At 41.2% G+C, this 23,366-nt stretch overlaps 1 protein-coding gene across 1 annotated transcript in view; it reads right to left on the bottom strand.

The window, feature by feature from the left end:
• Positions 1–22,597, bottom strand: part of ABCC2 (ATP binding cassette subfamily C member 2) — a 65,416-nt gene extending 42,819 nt beyond the window's left edge. Inside the window, exons 1-11 of the mRNA XM_079793383.1 lie at positions 22,467–22,597; positions 20,446–20,619; positions 12,231–12,356; positions 10,658–10,792; positions 10,339–10,443; positions 9,839–9,894; positions 8,406–8,637; positions 7,059–7,222; positions 5,845–6,022; positions 2,808–3,062; positions 1,666–1,731 (exon numbers count right to left, since the gene is read on the bottom strand). Coding sequence (XP_079649509.1) covers positions 1,666–1,731; positions 2,808–3,062; positions 5,845–6,022; positions 7,059–7,222; positions 8,406–8,637; positions 9,839–9,894; positions 10,339–10,443; positions 10,658–10,792; positions 12,231–12,356; positions 20,446–20,619; positions 22,467–22,499 — 1,524 coding nt within the window. The 5' untranslated portion in view covers positions 22,500–22,597. The remainder of the gene's footprint in view (positions 1–1,665; positions 1,732–2,807; positions 3,063–5,844; positions 6,023–7,058; positions 7,223–8,405; positions 8,638–9,838; positions 9,895–10,338; positions 10,444–10,657; positions 10,793–12,230; positions 12,357–20,445; positions 20,620–22,466) is intronic.
• Between the last annotated feature and the right edge of the window lie 769 nt (positions 22,598–23,366).

Below are 23,366 nucleotides of genomic sequence, written 5' to 3'. Positions count from 1 at the left end.
ACCTTAAGGAAACAAGCTGAGAGAGGCTAAGTAACTTGCTCACCCTCACCAAGTAGCTGGTAATAGAGGTAAAACTCAAAAAACAGCTGTTCATTTTGCCACATTAGCAGGAAGGCATATCAGAGCCCTTTGTGGAAACATATCAGGGCATTCAAAGGGGCCTCCATTGCACTTTCAAGAACTTTGGGTGTAAAATCCATGAATTCAAAACAACATATACATTTAAAAAAACCTCATTGGTCACCTTTGGAAGATGAAATGCATTATTTTGAAAGCTGGTAAATAGAGGAAAGAAAAAAAAGCATTTATCCTTCTCATCCTATACAAATTTTAAAATAATGTCTCTTTATAGAATTTCAGCTAACCAATGCCAAAGGAATAATAGAATTAAAATATCACCCCTTTGTAACTCCTAATGAAATAATAAATCAAGGCAATGACAATGGGTTTTCAACCTTAGCTGCATATTAGAATCACTTAGGGAGCTTTTGAAATATAATATGTGCCTGGGGCTTACCCCGAGAGAGTCCAATTTAAATAGTTTCAAGTAGGGCCCAAACCTCAGTGAGTTTTAAAAACTTACTGAGGGATCAAAACATGCTGTCTGGGCCACAGATCAGTGCTCCCGGTGCAAGGAAGGCAGGACATTTAGTAAGGGATGAATGTAGACGGACAGGGGTTACTGTTGTAGATTAAACGCACTACCAACTAAATGCCCTGTGTGGATATTCTTTGGATCCTTATTCAAACTAACCAACAGTTGCCCTAGCCCCAGGGTCGGCAAACTGCGGCTCGCGAGCCACATGCGGCTCTTTGGCCCCTTGAGTGTGGCTCTTCTACAAAATACCACGGCCTGGGCGAGTCTATTTTTGAAGAAGTGGCATTAGAAGAAGTTTAAGTTTAAAAAATTTGGCTCTCAAAAGAAATTTCAATCGTTGTACTGTTGATATTTGGCTCTGTTGACTAATGAGTTTGCCGACCACTGCCCTAGCTGGTTTGGTTCAGTGGATAGACTGTCGGCCTGTGGGCTGAAGGGTCCTGGGTTCGATTCTGGTCCAGGGCACATTCCCAGGTTGCAGGCTTGATCCTCAGTAGGGGGCATGCAGGAGGAAGCCAATCAATGATTCTCTTTCATCACTGATGTTTCTATCTCTCTCTCCCTCTCCCTTCCTTTCTGAAATCAATAAAAATACAATTTTTTAAAAAACAAGTCTTTCTTTTAGAAATATATAGAAAGTATTTACTAATGAAATGACAAGATAACCTGAGATTTGCCTTAAAATAATTCAGCAGGGCATGAAGTGGAGAATGGGGGTATAGAGGAAGCTAGTTAGGTCATGTTAATTATTGCTGGAGCTGGCTGATGCCCATGGGATTGATTACATCATTCTGTCACTTTTGTGCACATTCAACAATTTGCAAGGTAATGTAAAACAAAACAAACCATTTATGGTAAATAAATAGAAATCAAGGTACAAATGAGGCCCTGAGAGGGGTAGTCGTAGAAGAAACAGGAGACTTGTGGGTGGATGAATCAGGAATCACGTGACACCCCCAGGCCTAGAAGCAGGAGTCCACAGCCTCTACCAGGTTTGTTAAGACCAAGACCCCAGAGCTACCATCATTGCACACAGAGAAGGGCAAGCTATACTCTCAGCTTCTCACCTTCATTCCATTGAGAATTTCATTCATGATCTTCAAACGTTTGTCTTTCTGATTCATATTTTTTACCTGCCAGGAAAAAAATAAAACACACTTCCATGTGAAAGGGTCCAGATTTGCTGTAGATGCAGATGGTAGGTTTTGGTGGCACTTGTGGCTGGCAAGAATTTGAGGTGCCAAGTGATGGAATATGTCTCTCCCACTCTCCTCTTTGCCCACTCTGCCCCTGCCACACCCACCTTCTTTCTGATCCTTAAACGTCCCAAGCTCATGTCTGCCCCCACAGCATTGTCCTGACTATTCTCTCTTCCCAGGTTATTTGTCTCAAGATTTGCTCCTTCATGGTCAGGCTTGTGTTGTTCAGAGCTCAGCTCAAATATCCCCTCCTCACAGAGGCCTTTCCTGACCCCGTAATCTAAAACAACTACCCACTCACTTGTTATCACATCACCCTGTTTAATTCTCTGCATAGTACTTGTCATGACCTGATATTTTTTTTCTTTGCTTTCGTATGTTTATGACTTGACTCTCCACCCTACGTAGAATGTAAACTCTACTAGAACAAGAGACTGTCTATTTGCTGTTGTGTTCCCAGAAAAGCATTATGTACAATAAATATTCTCCAAATAATTTGTAACTAAATGAATGCAAAACGAATGAATAAATCATGTACACCATGGAGTTCACACATTCAACCTATGATTTCTGGCAGCACTAAGGACCGTCCACCTAGTGATAGTAAGGTTGGTTGCTAGGATTTAGGATTAAAGTTTGAGTCACTCGTGTGAATGCTCTGTGTGGTTGGTGTGCATTGCTATGATGAAGAGACAGGGCCAATAATCACTGTTCTAAGAAGAGCCCAGTGGAGCAGGGGAGAAGAGTTATGTTCAGGGTCCCTGGGCATCTCCTCTCTATCCAATCCAGCTTGTCCCTCTAATAATGAATGAAGATAGAGTATATAAACCCTAAGAGTGGTTAGAACATAAAAAGGGGAGATAGAGAAAGCCAAGTTCATTTGGGATGGTGGAAAGTCTTCCACCAGCTTTGCTCTGCCCACACTCCCACCAAGAGTTAGAATAAAATAAGCAAAGGACTTTAGATGTCAAAGTAAGTGTATGTATCCATAGGGTGCTCTGCTTGCTTACCTGAATAGCCTTATTCTTGGTGGCGATTATCCCGTTAACTGGGATTAGGAGCAACATCACCCCAACACCCGCTAATACTGAGGGTCCCAACTCTATCCATAGGAAGTAGATGGATAAGACAATCTGTAGAACATTTGACCACAGCAGGTGGATGAAGCTGGTCACATCCATGAGCTTCTGGGCATCCACAGACATCAGGTTCACTGTTTCTCCAACGGTGTACAGCTTCCTCGCCCGGTTGGAAAGGTTCAGTGCCTAAAGATAAAGATTGAGATTGGGACCCATAGACAAGGCCAAGGATACTGGGAAGTAAAAGGGGGAACCCAGGAAGTGATAATACAGCAAAAGGATGGGCTCCATACAGACACAACATTTTTCAAGGGGCTGTGCCTTCTTGCCTCCAAATTACACACACAGTGTTCTCTCATTCTTGACTATTCTTTCCTGCTATTCTCACCTTCTCCAAACCCACACCTCCCCACACTTTTTTTTCTCAGAATATTCCTATTTATTCTTTAGGGTCAGCTTAGATAGAACATATTCTGAGAAGACTTCACTGACTTTCAAGCTTGGGTTCGATACGCCTCTGTGTACTCCTATAACATCTTGTGCTTACCTCTGCCATTCTATTCATCACCCCGAGCTGTAATTGTCTTGTTTTTCTATTTCCCCGTCAGATATAAACTCTGTGAGGACAAGGACCACATCTGTCCATTTCACTACTATATCACATGGCACACGGTAGGGAATCAAATATTGAAAGATGGATTGAATGGAGGGGTGAAGAGAGGCAGCATGTATTGATTCTGGCCTTGCAGACTTTTTATGTGGCAATGTCATTTGGAGCCATACTCTAATGAGGAGGTTGCAAACATTCCAAAGAAGGACAGAGATCTTAGAATGGAGAGGAAAGTTGTGGGGTTCACACATTTGAAGCAAAATGATTAGTTTCTTGTCAGAAATTTGCAGATAATGTCCAGATCCCTGAATCTTATAGTATGGGCCTCTTGTTTGTTCTCATGTTAAAGAGATCAGAAGGCTGATCCCCACAGTTCTATCACTCACAAGGATGCCTGGCACATTAGAGTTAGAGGTGGGTTCTGAAACCAGCTTGCACTATGCTCACCAGTCACCATCTTCCTGGAAGAAGGAAATCTTTCTTCTAATTCCCACAAAGATAGTGTATGGGCTACAAGTGGCACTAGATTTTCACCTCAATATTTCTCCTAGAAGTTCTACTGTCATCTTAATCCAACAATGCACTCTACTTTGGAACATACCAGGACTCTTGGTTGTACAGTAAAAAAGAGGGGAAATTTCCTAAAATGTTAGGCTACCAAGGTTCTAGAGAAATCAGTCCACTTCTATGCCTCTCCTTTGGTATGGAGAAGTAACATCTAGTTACCCTTCAAGATAATCACTGTACTTTTCTTTTCTCAGTAAATCTCAATGAAGTGGAAAAGTCATTGATTTAGTCTCAATAGCCCTTGTCTGGGGGCAGGTCTTGGCTATGTGACTGTAGGCATTGCATAGCACTAAGCCTTGCTTATCGGTAAAATAAGGATAATGCAATTATTTCACAGGGCTATAGATTGATAATGGATGTGAAAAAATGTCTCTTGACATTTCATAAATGAAGCTTTGGCTAAACATAGGAAATTAGTCTATTTTAAATTATATTTTATTAGCAATATTTATTTATCTCACTAAGAGCTCTATTTTATAAATTCCTTTTAGATTGTAACAGTTACAAAACCTGGAATATATTAAGATTAATAGTGGGAATGAATTATCACAATTGTAAAAGTGTATGTTCGTAGAAATGGCTGAGACAGCCTAGTTAGTGACCTTATATCCTGCAAACCAGCAGAAATGTAGTATCTTCAGAGGAAATAAGGTGATTAAAACACTGATTTGTGAGGAGGCAAGTGCCAGTGTGAGGGTTTCTGGGAGTTCCAAGGACTTGATCAGACTTTTGACCCAAAGACATTTGGATTACTTGTCTGGGTGTCCTGATGAGTCCACAACTACTGAGGGAAGAAAAAGACACATTGGTGTTGTAAGAGGGGAAAGCAAAGGAGAAACCCAGGGACTACCATGGAGAAATCAATGATGGAACACTCTAGTGGTGAACGAATACCAGGAAGAAAAGGCAACTGTTTGATGTTCTGACCTACAAAAATTCCTGTCTCCTTATGTATGAATTTTCTCCTGAGGCTTATAGTCACTGATCGTAACTATTATAGTTCAATTTCTTTCTTTTTATTTATTTCTTCTTTATTGAGATACTATGGACTCTATTTTCATTTCTTAAGGGACAAAATGAGACTTCACCTTAGTATCTAGGATATAAGAAAAATACAGTTGCCCTGAGAAAGTTTAAATGTTAAAAGCAACACATCAGAGGGAAGATGAGCAAAACCATCATAAGGGGATGGAAAAGCTCCCAGGTCTGCAGAACTCAGAAGGCAGAGTGAACATATTTTTTAAAAAGTCAGGCAGAGAAGGGGTTAGTCAGCCACTAAAGATTCAGAAAAAGAAGTCTCTATGCAAAAGTGGTCTAGAGGGATGGAACCCTGGTCCATAGAGAATTCTAGCCTATGGCAAAATTGCAGTCTGAGATGGATGCCCAGGCCTTATGAATGCTGTTTCATGTAGTATTGCATTTATATGTTGGTGTTTTTAAGAGTCTATCTTTGGCCAGCTTCTTTCTGACTTTAAATTCTTCCCCAAGACGTTTTCACCTTGCTGAGAAAGGTAGGAAGAAGGAGAGGTATGCAAGGCTGAAAAGGCAGATCCTGGGCAGAGAACAGCTTGCCAATTTTTCCCTGGATTGTATCTCCTCCTCTTCCACAGATACCTATATCTATGTACACACTTTTCATATTTTAATTTCCAAAGAAACATTAAATATGGCTAGTCAAAATCCAGAGTTAAGGTCAGTTATCATTTTCACCTAATTTTCCTCAATCTTGGAATAAGTGCTCACGTTTACTAAGGGGGTTTTATTTGGTGATGCCCAACACAGTCCACTTACCTTTTTATAGACGGAAGCCATGATGGTTGTCCGCACATTTACGCCCAGCGTGAAGCACAACTGAAAGTAGTACTGAAGGCAGAAAGACTGGAGGAGGGCCACCACGAAGAAGAGGATTGAATAGAGATACCCAGTCCACACATAGGAGTCACGCTCATTTGCGAAGGAGATCAGCAATCTGCCGGAGCAAAACCGAGTAAGTGATGGCCGCCAAGCCTCCGAGGGCTCCACACTCCTTGCGCACAGCCAGACACCCTCCCCTCCCCTGCAGGTGACAAAGCGACCAGAGTCGCCCCATGCTCTTGGAAGACTGAGTGCCACAATCATGCTAGTGCTCTTGCTTCGGTTTGAAGATGAGCAGAGAGAGCTTAGGTTGGATGACCCATGGCTATGAGACGGGATTATGGATGATCTACAGAGCTTTGTCCCTGTCTCCCTCCGGCCCTTGGTATAAATTGATTTGTGGGACAAATCGATTCTTTCCTAGACAATGCAAACCTGAAAGGAATTAGGACATGTATCCAGAATGAGTTAGACGGGCTTCCCCTGGAGGATAGCTCATTCATAGATCCGAGCAGATTGTTGGGTCTTGTCATGATTACCCTTAACCTCCCACTGAAGGCTCAGACTTTGGAGCAATGAGGTTACAAGGCTCTCCTGCTGCCCACCTCTTGGATGTGGCTCAGCCCATAGCAGTTTTGCTTAACAAGAAAGATCACCTAACAAGTATCTGGCTCCCAGGGGGACAAGTGGAGGGAAGGGAGAGTTGGGGTGGAGGGAAACATGGAAAAGAGGGAGGCTAAAGGACGTATCTTAGGTTTGGAAAGCTACCTTGCGCCTTTCCTGAACACAACACTGTACACTGGAAGAAAATTGTGAGCATTTTTTTTAAAATGAAAATTTAATGGCCTGGCCGGCGCGGCTCAGTTTGAGCATCGACCTATAAACCAGGAGTCCACAGTTTGATTCCCAGTCAGGGCACATGCCTGGGTTGCAAGGTCGATCTCCTGTTGGGGGAGTGCAGGAGGCAGCCGATCAATGATTCTCTCTCATCATTGATGTTTCTCTCTCTCTCCCTCTCTCTTCCTCTCTGAAATCAATAAAAAAATATACTTTTAAATGATAATTTAATGACAAGCTCCTACCTGCAGACACAGAGGGCAAAAAGGAGAGTGGCAGAGGAGGCCCCGAGATAGCACCGGGCTGAGACTCACTTCAGCAGCTGAGGGTTCAGAAACATGAGTATGTCGTGCACCAGCTTCAGCAGGAAGGACTTCAGGAGTATGATATAGAAAGTTTTGAAGAGGGTCTTGACCAACCAAGACTTAGGAAAGTCTTCTGCGGTCCCAGACTTCTTTTTTTTCTTTTTAGCTTCTTCCTAGGTACAACACCAAACAGCAACAGTGTCCCCAGAGGTGCTGGTGTCGGTTCTGTCCTGCAGGGCAGAGCCCCTGAGCCCTGTCGCCTTCTTGTACAGGTTTGGTGAGGCACAGTGACTCTCAATAAGTATTTTCAAGTGAAAAAAAGTCAGTGAATTAACTGCCAATGCTGAGTTCCACCAAGGTACAAATTCTAGAACACTAAGGTATTATTTTATCTTTCTATTTTAAAAAACATTTTATTAGCCCTAGACAGATTGGCTCAGTGGATAGAGTGTTGGCCTGCAGACCGAAGTGTCCTGGGTTCGATTCTGGTCAAGGGCATGTACTTTGGTTGCAGGCTCCTCCTTGGGCCCTAGTCAGGGGCGTGCAGGAGGCAACCAATCGATGTGCTTCTCTCACTTCGATGTTTCCGGCTATCTTTCCCTCTCTCTTCTACTCTCTCTAAAATCAATGGAAAAATGTCCTCAGGTGAGGATTAAAAAAAAAACACATTTTATTATAGAAAATTTCAAGTATACCTTAAAGGAAAGCAAATAGAACATTATACCTCTATGTTTCCAACACTAAGGTATTCTTAGTGTTGTGAATACAAATCCTATCTAATAAAGAGGGAATATGCTAATTGACCCTCATGCCATTGCAAAGATGGCAGCGCCCCACAGCCAATAAGGAAGGAATACGCTAATTGACTACCCTGCCCTCAAAGATGGCGGTGCCCACAGCCACAAGATGGTGGTGCCCAGTCCCCTCAGCCCCGCCAGGATGGCAGGCACGCGGCAAGGCCGGGCCCGCCCCCAGGCAGGCCCAGCCGCTCTGCGAACCTGCCTCCAGAGTCCCCCAGTCCTCTCAGCCCCCCGGCCACCCAGGGCTGCCCAAGGCTCACGTAACCAGGGCTGGCCAAGGCTTGCGCTGCCAGCAGTGGCAGCAGCAGAGGTGTGATGGGGACATCACCTTCCCCTGATCGCTGGGTCGCCTCCCACTCCTGAGGGCTCCCAGACTGTGAGAGGGGCCAGGCGGGGCTGAGGGATCCCCCCTCCAGTGCATGAATTTTCATGCTCCGGGCCTCTAGTAATAATATAAAATACACTGCAAAGTATGTGAGGATAGAATCACCATGACACTGATGTCCTCTTGCCTGAGACTACAACACATTCACACAGACCCTCATGGAAAAGTTACCAGAACAAGGACATCTTGGCTTTGGCTCTGGTTCTTGTTCAGCCCATGCAGCCTGGTTCCAGAGTTCCTCTGGGCTTTCTGCTGCCGTCTCTGCAGTGCCCGCCTGGCCTTCAGCAGCTCCCCGGCCATGTGTGTTTCAAATTTGCTGACTAGCATCCTGGTTTTACTCTGTTCATCCACATCCCAGACATCTTCGAGCGTCAGAGGCTGCTTGTAGCCTTTCAGAACAATGCTAGAATGAGATGAGCCGGAGGCTGAGACCTTCCAGGCTGGATCAGAGGCTGTCTCCTGGATGCCTCTATCAAAACCCACATCCCACTTCTGGGATGGAGGGACAGAAGAATGAGACTTCTCCCTTGCTCCACTACTCCATCTCCTGACCCTTTAATCTTGACATAAGAGTGAAGAGAACAGGAGAGGGACCCGTGTGGGTAACAGAAGGTGGGAGAAGACAAGAGAAGAGAAGGGGAGGGGCGTTACTGAATTAAGAGCCAAAAGGGCATCACCTCCCCCTGCTCCTGCTCCTTCCTCCTCAACACTGGCTACCTCTTTGCTGCTCTGGCATCTCCTGGAGGGGCCTCCACATGCTCTTAAGGAATTGAGCAGATCTGGAGGCCACCTCCATATTGTCTCCCTAGGTCAGAGCTCCTCAACCTAGGATTTGAGAAAAGGGATAGAAAATAAATCATGTCTTTATTTTTAATAGCTTATAACTGATATTTAGCCTTTCCTTCTAATATGAGTAAAGGCAGCCAACCAGAGTTGTAAAAAGGAGTACCTGTGCCTTTGTCCCTGGGAGAAATCACAGACGTTTTCATGGCTCATTTACACTCATTACTATTGTGAAACTATGGTCATTGTTAGACCCGTCACTAGATCGTTATGTAATGCATTAATCAAGAAGCACTTGATTTCCACATCACATATTTGGTCTTTAAAAGAATATTTAGGTAACCATATTTCAATATATTTGTTTTCCTTAATAACCTTTGTCTTTTGTTTTATGCATTGAAAACATTACCTGGGTGTTACCAGACAAAAGGGTCTGTGGAACTACAAAGGACAAGAATGCCTGCTCCAGATCCTCTGGGAGCCCAGGACAACTAATTCATCCCTTGCCCTCCGAATCTGTGCCTCACTGCCTGCCCCCACATTCCCCTGTTCCTATTCTACTGCCTCCTTTTCTTATAGCCTTTCCTTTTCTCCAGGGAACCTCAGGCTACCAAGAGCAAATATCCTTCCAACTTTTCCTCATCATCTCAATCTGCCCAATGAAGGCAATTAACTAAATCGATCTGTCAGAACATCCTCAGACTCTAAGAAGAGGAGATATGGAGGCCACAGGAGGCATTTTGAAAAATTAAGATTTCCATCACTTTCCAATGATTGAGGAGGTGGGGATAGAGACAACCCATTCTCCAGGCATTTCCTACCTGTCATACCAACTAAAGGTAATTTTACTCAGAAATGAAGCCGTGAGTGATGGATTCTGAAAAACACACAAAAAATCAGAAAATAAATCAATTGAAAACAGGAACTCCATGGGACTCTAAAATCAGAAACTGACATATGTTCTAGAAACTACATATGATACCAAAATAGGCTGGTCAACATATATTTATTTGGAGACCCTAAGGTCACCAATTTAGCAACAATCAGACCTTCTGGCATAGATGTATGGATTAACTGTCTATGCTAAAGACTGGTAGGTCAATATCAAAGTCAATATATCCATATTCTAGTCACCTTCCATTGCCTTATGTCACAAAATGGTCTTATACTACTGTATTCTGGGCTCGGGGGACCTCCAAGAGACATAGACATCTCAGGGGACCTGTGTAAGACCTAGACACCTAGACCTTGATGCCTTATATATTTATCAAGGGGCCATCCAATTAAGTAATCTATGAGGTGGGTCTATTTCAAGTCTCACATCTGATGAGCCTTTTTCTGAAAATGCTGAAAGGACCAGGATCAGGATCTGGAATGCATAGCAGATGAAGAACAGGCAGGAGTAGGCTAGACTGGAATTGTTGCCCTATGGGAAAAAGAAAAACAAAACAAAGAGAAAATGAACCTGTTACCCAAATGAAGTCTACACAGCCCACATATGTGAATATTTGTGATTAAAGCCTCTATCAAATCCCCTAAATACGATTCTATCCTGGAGCTCAACTTACTGTAAGCCATTGGCTCCAACTGAGAAGTTGCCTAGCAGTTTCTCCTCGGGTCACCCTCTCTTCCCTCCTTACCTTTAAAAGCATTCGGATCAGAGTCTGAAACTGGAAAGTGCCACAGAGTATTGAGAGAATCCAGAAGAGGGACAGGAACCAAGAGTCCTTCTGCACACACCAGCGCCTGCTGTGTTGGATCAGCAAAACCAGGAGCTAGAGAGACAGTCACATCAAGTTCTGAAATATATTGTCACTAGCCAAGGAAAAGAGGCAAAAGGGATGTCAGAAAACAAAGGAAGAAAGGAGGACTACGGGAAGAGACTGTTGTACTTAATCTGGCCGGGCAGAAAGCACACAAATGCCAAATTGTAGATTTCCTCCCTGACACCATCCAACTTTCTCTTTTCAGGGCCTCCATGCTCTCCCTGGGACCCCTGTCCCCACCCCATCTCTATTCACCACACTTGGGTGGGGAGTTAGCAAAGAAGGCAGAAGGTCACCATCTGCATTTTAATGTAGTTACTCTGGGAGCCAGAAAAATCTTTTCAAGACCCAAGGAAATTAACGTCAGGCACTGCAGTAGTCGGGTGATGGAGGCATATTCTGCCGGATAGGTGCAAAGTGTCTGTATCATGATTTTCTAATAGTATCACAGATTAAGCAGTCAATAAAAACACTTCCCTTGTAACATCTCACTTATTAGTAGATGTAATTAATTAAATGTTGGTTTCCTAAATTCAGTAAACCAATATTCTGGGGGAAGGGGGAGAAGCCATGATTTATAGCAGTTGCCAATTTCCGTGGTATAAATACTCCCACTGTTGCGGGTTTCAAGTTCCAGTATGATGTCACCAGATGCAGGATTGGGAAGAGATGCACAGAATCAGCTCTGTGAGCTGGCTGCAGCACACCACCTCTTAAACCCTTCTTTGTTTGTTCTAAGCAGGGTTAACAAACAATATGCCTGCAGGGGTCAGGCAGACCATGTTACTGAGTGAAGTGTGGGAGACTGTACCTGGCATATGACTGGTCTAATGGGGACAACTGCTACTCAATCCTAGTTGACCATTGCCCTGAGGGAATGGAGGCCCATCATTGCCAGACATTCTGATTTTTCAAGAGAGACTGGAAATCCAAATAATTATGAGGGATAATAAAAATGATGGCATCAATTCAATTGCTTTTAAAACAACTAGATAGGCAGCCCCCCAAAATCATGCCTGCAGAAGAAACATCAACTTCTGTCATCAAGTTTATACAAACAACGCTATACACAGTGATCCATTGATTATAGTCTACAGTCAATCAATTTAAAAGTAATATTTACAACATTTAAGGAAATTATTTCGTCTCAATAAACCTGAATTTCACATATGATCCTTAGGTGGAAAAATATAAATACATAAGATACATATCTTAGTCATTAAATGTAGTACTTGCCCTAAGGAGAAGGCTCTATAAACTAGAGTTCAAAAGAAGATGAAAAGCTAAAATTTGTTTTGCCCCATTATAATCAAGCTTTGCCTCATCACAGGTCCCTTGAAAAAGGTAGATGACATTGGACTGTATTTCGTTCCAAAAGAGTCAATTTCAGCGACATGACTTTGAATAGAGATAAGATAAACAGGGCAGAAGTGGTGACGGGACTTACCCATGTGCCCAGGTAGAGGCTTGGATTGGTATATCGAACGGCAGGGACCGTGCCTTGTCCAGAGTCTTCTATGAGTACAAAGGCCAGCTCTATGGCTGCTAGAATAAGAAGAAACCCAACAAGCACCTGGAAAGGCAAAAAGACCACTGTTAGGAGGATATCATTCTTTAAAATAAAATGGTTCCAGTAATTGATGGTTAAAATGGTATGCAGTGATTCAGATAACACACCAATAAATATTTCTGGCGTGAACGGATACATGTGTTCAAGCAATGGAATAAAGTTCGAAGTATGCTAAGTGTTTTTGAGGAATGTTGAGTGTGATGGTTTTAAACTAAGTCCACAAATTCTTTGATAGGCCTCTCTTCCATAAAGCTCCTTGAGTGTGAGCTAACTTAGTGATTTGTTTCTAATGAGTAGAATAAGGTGGAAGGGACAGTGTGTGACTTCCAAGACTAGCTGGCTTCCTCCTTGTTCTTTCTCTTAGATCACTCACTGACCCCTCATGAGGACATTCTAGCTCTATGGGGAGGTTCGCTTGGTAAGGAACTGAGACCTGCCAACATGTGAGTGAGTTATTCTAGAATCAGATCCTCTAGCCACAATCAAAACTTCAGATGACCTTAGTCCCAGCATAGTAACTATCAGCTCAGGAGAGACCCTGAAGCAGAACCCAGATAAGCTGCTACCAAATCCCTGACGCAGAGAAACTGTGAGATAAAAACTGTTTACTTTTAAGCTGCTAAATTTTGATGTAATCAGTTACACAGCAATAGATACCTGAGGCAATAGATTTAAAAGGAGGATCCCCGACTCTAGTTGGAATGGCACTATTACCTTTCTTTGGTCTTTTTTATTTTTATTTTTTGCATTTTAATTTATTGATTGATTAAGGTATTACATATTTGTCCTCATCCCCCCATTACCTTCCCACCCCCACCCCCCCACTCAGGCCCTCACCCCCCATTGTCTGTGTCCACTGGTTAGGCTTATATGGTCTTAGTCCCAGCCGTTTCCCCATATAACCTTTGAAGTTAACATTGCAAACAATTGCAACTCTGTCACCCTAAAATGACTACAAGCCAATCAATATTTGTCCTATGAGCTAATGGGACATGATACACATTGTATGGTTCTAAAGGACCACGTACCCTTATCAGGATGGAAAATTACTACCTCTGCTGAGGAGGTCCACCAGCATCTTGACTGTCAAAATAAAGATCCTTAGTACTGTCTTGCCTACCCTTCTTACTCCCATCTATCTATCCCTACTCATTCCCATGCCTCATTCATCCAGAATGACTCAGGCAAATATACTGGGCCCTTTGTAATGAAAACCAGCCAAGGAGGGAAACGAATCAATTTAACCATAGAAACAGTGCTATTATTTAACAAGGCTAGAGTGAAAACATGTTAATAAGGGGAATGCATGTTTCTGGAGTATATAATATGCTGCACATTATTGTGCTTTCCTCACATGAGACTGTGAATTGTTTTTTGGGAAAAAATAATTGCTTTTGCAGTGCTAATTTATGTTTGCCTTTAGGTAAATTAGGAAGTAAAATAGAGCAACTTGGAGCTAAAGCACCCACCCTTGAGGTAAAGAGAATAGCAACCAGCACACCACTCCCCAGGCCAAGGAAAAGGAGGAGGCCTTGTCATGGGCTTACATATATTAAACTCATACAAATTTATTAAAAATACGTGAAGTAATCCATATCAAAAAGGACCAATTTACACTACAAAGAACTCTTACAAAGCAATTTTTAAAAACCAACAAACCAATAACCAATGCAAAATACCTATATAAAAAATATCTATAAATGCCTAAGCGACTGAACAACCAGTCGACTGGTCGCTATGACATGCACTGACCACCAGGGGGCAGACGCTCACGCACAGGATCGGGCCTGTGTGAATCAGGCTCCCTCCTGTCTGGATTGGACCTGCGGGGATCGGGCCAAAACCCTGCTCTCTGACATCCTGAGCGGTCCGGGATTGAGAGAGGGCACAGGCCAGGCCAAGGGACCCCACCGGTGCATGAATCCGTGCATCGGGCCTCTAGTAAAATATAAATGGTTAATTTAAAGAAAAAGAAACACAAAAGCCTTTTAAACATAAGAAAAGTTGTTTAATCTCATTAATAAAAAAAGAGTGCAATTTCAAATTATGACATACCACTTTTCACTTATCTAATTAGCAAATATCAAAAAGTTTGATAATAAAAAGTTGGTTAGAAGAAAAACCTCAATGCAGGGAACTTTATACTATCTATAAAGATTTTGAGTCCATATACCATTAGCCCCGTAATTTCATTTCCAGGAGTTCATCCTACAGACACACTCATATCTATGAAGCTATTTATTACAGCATTGCTTATGATAGTAGAAGATTGGAAACCACCTAGATTTCTATCATTAGGGCACATGAATAATGGTACACTCAAATAACAGCATCTCAAGTTGCCAATAAAAAGAAGCAGATCTTTATGTGCCAAATGGAAAAACCTTCAAGACACAGAAGAGTATATATGTGACATTAACATTTGTGTGAAAAAAATATATGTAGGTAGTTATTTGTACAAGTATGAATTATCTCTGGAACTGGTATTGATGGTTGCCAGCTCAAACAGGAATGAGTAACTGGAGTACCATGTACTTCTTTGTACCTTTTAAATTTTGTAACCCTCTGTAAATTATCTATTAAAAAGATAAAAAGTTAAATACACTACCCCCCATTTAAAAAAATGAGCAAGTGATGTGAATAGACAATTCACAAATGAAAAATAATCTTAACAAAAAATTTTAAAACATATTTTTATTGATTTCAGAAAGGAAGGAAGAGGGAGAGAGAGAGAGATAGAAACATCTATAATGAGATAATAATAAATCGGCTGCCTCCTGCACACCCCATACTGGGAATTGAGCCTGCAACCCAGGCATATGCCCTGACCAGGAATTGAACTGAGACCTCCTGCTTCATAGGTCGATGCTCAACCACTGAGCCACTCCGGCCAGGCAATCTTAACAAATTTCAAAAAATCAATTGTATTAGTAAAACAATATGATGCCATTTTGCATGTAAAGTTAAAAATAGATTACATAATGCTGGCAAGGGAGCTGAGAAATGAATTTTAATGCACTTTTAAGACTATAAGTTGACAAAAATCTTCCTAGAGTATAAAAAGTTTCCATTATGTTTTAAAAGACTTAAACTGATAATATACTTTGATATAGTAATTTTACTTCTAAGAATCTATTCTGAGGAAATATTCTGAATTGTAGGCAAATATTTATGCACAAGAATGTTAACTGGAGCCTTATATTTTTAAAATATTTTTTTAAATCAAATTCAGAGAGGAAGAAAGAGTGAGAGAGAGATAGAAATATCAATGCTGAGAGATATTGGCTGCCTCCTACATTCCTCCTACTGGGGACCAAGCCCACAACCTGGGCATGTGCCCTGACTGGGAATCAAATTGTGACCTCCTGGTTCATAGGTCAATGCGCAACTATTGAGCCACACCCAGCGAGGCCTGGAGCCTCATTTTTAATAGTGAAGCACTTATAAAAGAAAAATTACCCAAAAACAGTTGTGGAGAGATTTGTTGGGAGGAGCTAATGCTGCAAGAGTTGTTAAAATAACTTATGGTATACTCATGTGATGAACGATGTTAGTGATCAGAATTATGTTTAAGAATAATTTTAGCCCTGGATGAGTTGGTTAGAGCATCGTCTCGATATACTAAGGTTGTGGGTTTGATCTTCTGTCAGGGCATATACAGGAATCAACCAATGAATGCATATATAAGTGGAACAACAAATCTATCCATCTCTCTCTCAAAATCAATCAATAAAATTTTTAGAAGAATAATATTAACTCGGGGAAATGCTTTTTATATCATCTGAAGTGAAAAAAAAGTAGACTACAAAATTGCATATACAATGAGTTCAATTATGTTTTAAAAACATGCATAGAAAAAGGCAAGAGTTTCCTGTCCAAGAAGCAGGTTTAGTACTTTATCTCCCATCCTTCCCCAACCCACTGAAATGGTAGTAAAGTACCAAGAAATAAATTCATAATAGCACTGAGAATATGAATGAAAAAGGGTAAGCTCAGTAGATCAGATAAGTTTTAGAAGACAAAAAGCATACGTGTCAATGGTGACAGGTAAAAGCAGAGAAAACCATCGCCCAAAACACACAAGAAAAGACAACAGTGAAGGGAGGTTGAGTTGACATTACTAGTTGCTGTGCTTGTATCTTCTATCTGCCCCACCAGATTCACTCTCCACTCTTGTTCCTTCAAGCCTAGAGTGGTAAGTTTGCTGCTTAAGCTCCAGGTCCCTCTGTAAATACAACTTCCTCATATTATCCTGTTTTGTTTCAGACACCGGTTTCCTGTTGGGACCCTGACTGGTAGATTTGCCTCCTCACAGCCATTCTCCTCTTCCTAACAGAACTCTTCTATTGTAAAATACCTATGCTACTCAGCTCAGCCATATGTTTGGGTAGAAGTTGGACCCATTTCCAACCCCATGAGGTGAATTAAAACCAGCGATATGGTTCCATTCCAATGGCCTGTGACTGCTTTAGCCATGGACATATGACACAATTCTGGCCAAAGAGAAGTGGGGACAGCTTGTGGGAACTAGCTTGTGGGGGCTTCTGGGAAAAGTTTTCTTAACTGTTCAAAGTGATACATAAATCCAGAAGATAAAGAACTCTACAACTCAACAATAGAAAGACACAAATAACCTAATTAAAAGTAGGCAAAGGGTTTATTCAAATAAAACATTTTTCCAAAGAAGGTATTCAAGTGGCCAAAAGAATATGAAAAGATGCTCAACATTATCAGTCATTAGGAAAATGTAAATCAAAACCCTAATGAGATACCACTTCACGTCTAGGATAGTGACAATAAAAAAAAGTGACAGTAACACGTATTGGTGAGGATGAGTATAGAAGTCCCCCCTTATCTTCAGGGGGATATGTTCCAAGACCCACCGTGGATGCCTAAAACTGCAGATAGTATTGAACACTATATACACTATGTTTTTTCATATATATACATAAACTTGATGGCTTTTCTTTGGCAGATCTGAACTGCCAGCATCACTATTCCTGCACTTGGTGCCTTTGTTAAGTAAAACAAGGGTTCCTTTACACAGCGCTCCAATACTGAGACAATCAATCTGATCACCCAGACGGCTACTAAGTGATTAACGGGCGGGTAGTGTATACAGCATGGAGACAAAGGAGTGATTCCCATCCCAGGGGACACAGAGCTGGATGGTAAGAGGTTTCACCACACTACTCAGAACAGCATACAATTTAAAACTTATGAATTGTTTATTTCTGAAACTTTGTATTTACTGTTTTCAGACTGGTTGACCATATGTAACTGAGCACATGGAACGCAAAGGATAAGGAAGAACTACTGTGTTAAAAACTCACACATTGCTGGCAGGAATATAACACGGTGCAGGCACTTTGGAAAACAGTTTGTCGGTTCCTCAAAATATAGAGTTTCCATAAACTTACCAAATGAGTAAGTAATTCTATCCCTACATATATACCCAAGAAAACTGAAAACCTATGTCCACCCAAAAACTTGTACACAAATGTTCCTAGCATCATTAGTCAAAATAGGCACACAAAAAAGAAACAATGCAAATATCCATCAACCACAGATTAGATAAATAAAATATGGTATACCCATACAATGATATATTATTCAGCCATAAAAAGGAATGGAATACTGATACAAGCTACAACCTGGATGAACTTTGAAAACATAATGCTAAATGAAAGAAGACAGACACAAAGGCCACATACTGTATGATTGCATTTATATATGAAATATCCAAACTGGACATTTAGAGAGACCAAAAGCCGATTTGTGGTTGCTGGGGGAGAGGGGGAGTAGAGGATGAGAAATAACTGTTTAATGGGTGAAAGATTCCCATTTCAGGTGATGAAAACGTCCTGGAACTAGATAGTGGTGATGACTATACAACATTATGAATGTATTTAATGCTACTGAATTGTATACTTTAAAATGATTAAAATGGTTAATTTTATCTTATGTACACTCTACTACAATAAAAAAAAAACTTTCAAAAGTATTGCACAATTCCAAGTATAAGAAATGTACTGGATAGACAAATTCATAGAGACAGAAAGTAGATTTAGAGTTGCCAGGGACTGGAGGAGAGGGGGAATACAGGATGTTACCGCTGAATAGGTACAGGGTTTCATTTTGGAGCGATGAAAATATTCTGGAATTTTAGACAGTGGTGATGGTGACTATACTAAAAAACCTATGAATTATACACTTTAAAGAGGTGTCTTCTATGGTATGTGGATTATATCTCAATAAAGCTACTTGTTGAAGTGACACATAGGGGCACCTGACCTCTTTATCTGCCTCTGGACACTGACATGGGTGTGATACCTGAAGCAGCTGCAACCATCCTGCAATCATGTGCTAGCTTGGTAATTGGCTTGATATGCTGAAGTAAGCAGAAGAATGATAAAAACAATCAGCTACCTGTTGATGTTGTTGAGCTGCTATGTTAACAAATTCTGGAGTTACACTACCTCTGGACTGTTTGTTTTATAAGAAAAATTCTTGACTGTTTAAACCAGCAGGTATGACTTCCAGGAGAGAGAGTCTTAACCAATATAAATCGATTCTCTGTAGTCAGCCCTGACAGTGAGTAAGAATGGGAAACAGAACAGAAGTCAGTCTTAATTAAAATTCTGTGTACAGAACTAGTATAGTTCCACCAGTCACTTTCTTCTCTTCCTGACCCCCACCCCATCACTGCAAATCCACTGACAACAATTATATTTACCACCCGTACCCCCAAACAGTCTAAAACAAAAGTACTCTCTAAAGAAACTGAATCCTTTCCCTGAAAGATGCCCAGTGGGTAGAGGGGGTATTGCTGCCCCATAGTAACTTCATCCAGAGTAAATTCACTGGGCACGCAGTAGGGGTAGAAAGGTACCACCCGAGATCCTGCTCTTGGGGGAAGCCCGTAGTCCAAATAGTCATGCAAGTCTCAGAGCTCACAGGCAGTCCTCCCATCAGGGAGAGGCCAGATGGGGAAGCAGACATATATAATGGCAGAGGAACCTACTCCAGCCACATATGTTCATTAACATATAAACGTATTTAAAAAAAACAGAACACTAATAACCACCAGAAAGTCGAGAAAAAACAGTACTATTAAAGCAGATAACCAATATAATTAATCAGAAAAACTGATTCTTGCATGAAACAAACAGAAATAATTAATTGAACAGAAAATAATGTTTATTTTAAAATTAATGTCCTACAAGAGATTTGAGAAGACATTGCATCCATTAATAGTTTGTTGGTTTATGCTATTGTTTTTTTAAGAGGTATACTCAAAAAGTAAGAATAATTCTTAGAAGTCAAATCTGTGATTACTAAAACAAAAACTCTTTAGGATGACAGGAAGAAAATTTGGAGAAATCTTTCAGAACATAAAAAGAGAAAAATAAATTTTAAAAAGAGAGAAGTTGAGAAGGATGATCAATTCAGAGTCCAACAGCCATCTAAAAGAAGTCCTGGAGAAATAAGATTTCAAAACTGGAGGGGGAAAATGGAAAGAGTAATAGATGAAAATTTCACATGAGTCCTCACATAAGAAAACCATGAGTCCTCAGGTTGAGAGTGGGAGAATGAAAGCCCTATTTCAGACCCAAGTTTGGGGAGATGAGCGATGATGGCTGGATTGCCTGAATCGAGAGGACAGAGGACACATCATATAGTTTATTTTCACCTCATTGTAGGTGCCAACTGAATTACAGTCCCCTGATATAGAACAGCTTAACGATAGGAAATCCCACGTTCCCTTCTCAAATACTAAAAAGACAACAACTACATATTTTATTGATTTGGTACCCATTATTGGTGTTGAGGGTGTCTGCTCCCCAGAAGATTTCCAAGTCACTATTCTTTTGCAAAATTCAAAGTCATCTTAACTAAGTAATATAGCAAGGGACCAGGGAGGCATAAGGCAGGTGGAGAGAGGGACACTCACAGAACAAGTCTCTACCTGAATCAACAGCACCTGGGAAGGCTGGTTAAAGACAGGGAAGAAGACACTTACCATAAACCACCAAGAAAATGTCTCTATGGTGCACCAAGGAATTAGTTAGAAAATACTTGGGTTCCATACCTGCTTAGCAAGGTAGAGTTTGGTTATAGAAGATCTCTTGGTCCTGGATCTATACACATGGAGAAGTTGCCAAGGGGCCAGGAGCCAAAGGAAGCCCAAGGGAATCCATATCAGAACAGTTTGTTCAAAGCAAAGTGGCAGGTCCGCCTCCGGGCTATCCAGCAATGAGGAATTCTGGGAGACCAAAATGTAAGGATTGTTAGTTACATGATTTTGAAGACAGAAGACCAGCCCTAGCCCACACCCTCCGCCCCAACCCGTTTCCAAACAATTTTAACTAAGTTGTATATCTACATCCAGCCCTACCCTTCTGCTGTCTTTTTCTATTCATCTCCATTGACACAAATTCACAATTTAATGACATTTAGTGACTTTTTTGGGCCAATGCAACCATTAAAGACCTTTCTTCCTGTGATTCTAAGTGAATTTCCCCACCAGTCATTGACTAAACTTCGCCAAGTTGTGGGAAGAAGAGGGACTTTTCTCCAATCCAAATGGAGAGAATAGTTCCTTGGGATATAAAAACTTTTTCTTATTCTAGTCTTTAGCACCAAATGAACTCACTGGCAGACACTCAAATATGCAGGCAGGTAGAATGCTTAGTCATGCTATGACATTTAGACTCCAGAGAGCTTATGTCAGAGCCCAAGGGCTTATGTGAGAAACCCAGGGGGCCTCAGCATAGAAGCACAATGAAACTGTTGAACAGAAGGCTTATTCCCAGCAAGTTCTGTACTGGTCTTTGCATTCTGCAATAATGAGAAGTGTCTTGTGAATTGAGGGTGGGGGGCACTAGTTCTTATATTTGAGTCATGTGAGAATAGATTTTTCTCTCCCAATAAATATTTTTGAATTGTTTTGTATGGCTGTTTGAACAGATTCTCTAAAGAAAAGGTTAAGGTGCCCTGATCAAGATGATCTGCCAGATAACTCTTAGAGAGAATTCTCAAGGGTTGGCCTATTAAGCCCCACTTCCTGAGGTATATGTTTTCTGGTCTCGGGACCCAGGTTTTTTCTAAGACTGGGAAGTGCTGCCCGGGTGCTCTGCTATCTCACTTCTGCTCTTCTTATCTCTCCATAAGGTTACCTAACTTTAGAATCAAGAAGACTTATCTAAGATATTTAAACTACTTTAACATTCTAGGTAATTCTGATGATGATGCTAGGAGTTTGTAGACCACACTTTCTTAATATCACTAAATCCAAGGTCCCTTCTCATTCTCTCTTCCATTAAACCACTTGTTTTTGTTGCTCACACTGTTTATCTCAAAATTCTCTGCTCTAATGTTTCAAAAAATTGTCTCAGTGCTCATGATGTCCAGATTTGTATCCCTATCCTCAACTTCCAGTCCACATCACTAATCGCCAGTTACTCTAGTTCAGAGCATTATTGTTTCATCATTGACATTATTCAACAGGACTCAGTCATGAGCCTTCTCTTCTTCCTCCTACCCCACAAATTATACAATTCCTACTCTTAACATAGATGAAATTAGAAGCCATTTTCCTATTTCACTTTAGAGAGGCAATTTTGTAGATAGCTTGTCCAAGAAAAGAGTCTGGGATACAATAAACATATGTTATAAAATAAATATATTACTGCCCAAATGGTGTGGCTCAGTGGTTGAGCATCGACCTATGAATCAGGAGGTCACAGTTTGATTCCCGATCAGGGCACATGCCTGGGTTGTGGGCTCTGTCCCCAGCGTGGGGCGTGCAGGAGGCAGCCGATCAATGATTCTCTCTCATCATTGATGTTTCTATCTCTCTCTCCCTCTCCCTTCCTCTCTGAAATCAATTTTTAAAAAGTATTTTTTTAAATTTAAAACTAAATAAGTAAATATATTACTTCTCCCACATAGAATATCCTCTGGAGATATTCTGACATTCTTTTATTTAAAAAAAATACCCTGAGCTTTAGACCAACTGCATATCTACCTTTTCTGGTTCTGCTTTGTGGCCACTCTAGGCTAATCTATTCTTTGTTCTGGTTTGAGAAGAGAATAAGTGTAATTTCTTACCCAAAAAGTAGAGTTGCAGAACTTCTCCAGCATGATTCCTGGAGCTCTTTTGAAATGAAGACTCCCGTATCACTGTTGTTTCTTATTCACTCTTTTCCTCAGAGAAGGTGGAAGGTGAGTAGTGATGTGTCATCTCCCATTCTGATGTTACAACTCAAGGCAATTCTCCTGACCTTTCATCCCAACAATTTAATCGTTAACCTTGCTTGAAGGTGTGTTTACATGATCCCAGTGGACAGCCATGTGACCGAGGAGACCCGGGGACAGATTCACCAGTTCACACAAGCACGAGAAGCCTCTGTAGGTGTGAGCATATCTAAAAGGAGCTACTGCCCAGCCGGCGGGACTCGGTGGTTGAGCGTCGACCTATGAACCAGGGGGTCACGGTTCCATTTCTGATCAGGACACATGCCTGGGTTGCTGGCTCAACCCCCAGTGTGGGGTGTGCAGGATGCAGCTGATCAATGATTCTCTCTCATCATTGATGCTTCTATTTCTCTCTCCCTCTCTCTTCCTCTCTAAAATCAATAAAAAATACATTGAAAAATAAAAGGAACTACTGAAAGATGTTAGCAGAGCTGACTGACAGGTCAGGAGTGGAGAAGCCTTTACTTCTCCGGCGGACACATGATGTAAAGAGAGAAGCATCAAAGGAGGGGTATGCACCCCTAAACGTGCAGTTTCACTTCTGTTTAAGGCCTTAGAGTTCATAGAAGTGTGAAATAGCCATTCCTTCGGATTTTAAATTAAGAACATAGAACTTAACAGATGGTTAAACGTTGGAAAAGGTTACAAAATAGCATATTCAATGTGAACCTACACATATGGAATTTATGCATTTATGCAACAAAATGTTAACATTAACTGTAGAATCGTGGGTGATTTTTATTATTTTTGCTT

Source organism: Cnephaeus nilssonii (genome assembly GCF_951640355.1).
Source record: "Cnephaeus nilssonii genome assembly, chromosome: 16".
Classification (NCBI taxonomy): domain Eukaryota; kingdom Metazoa; phylum Chordata; class Mammalia; order Chiroptera; family Vespertilionidae; genus Cnephaeus; species Cnephaeus nilssonii.
The sequence above is the reverse complement of the archived record's forward strand: the minus strand, read 5'-3'. Positions and strand labels throughout refer to the sequence as shown.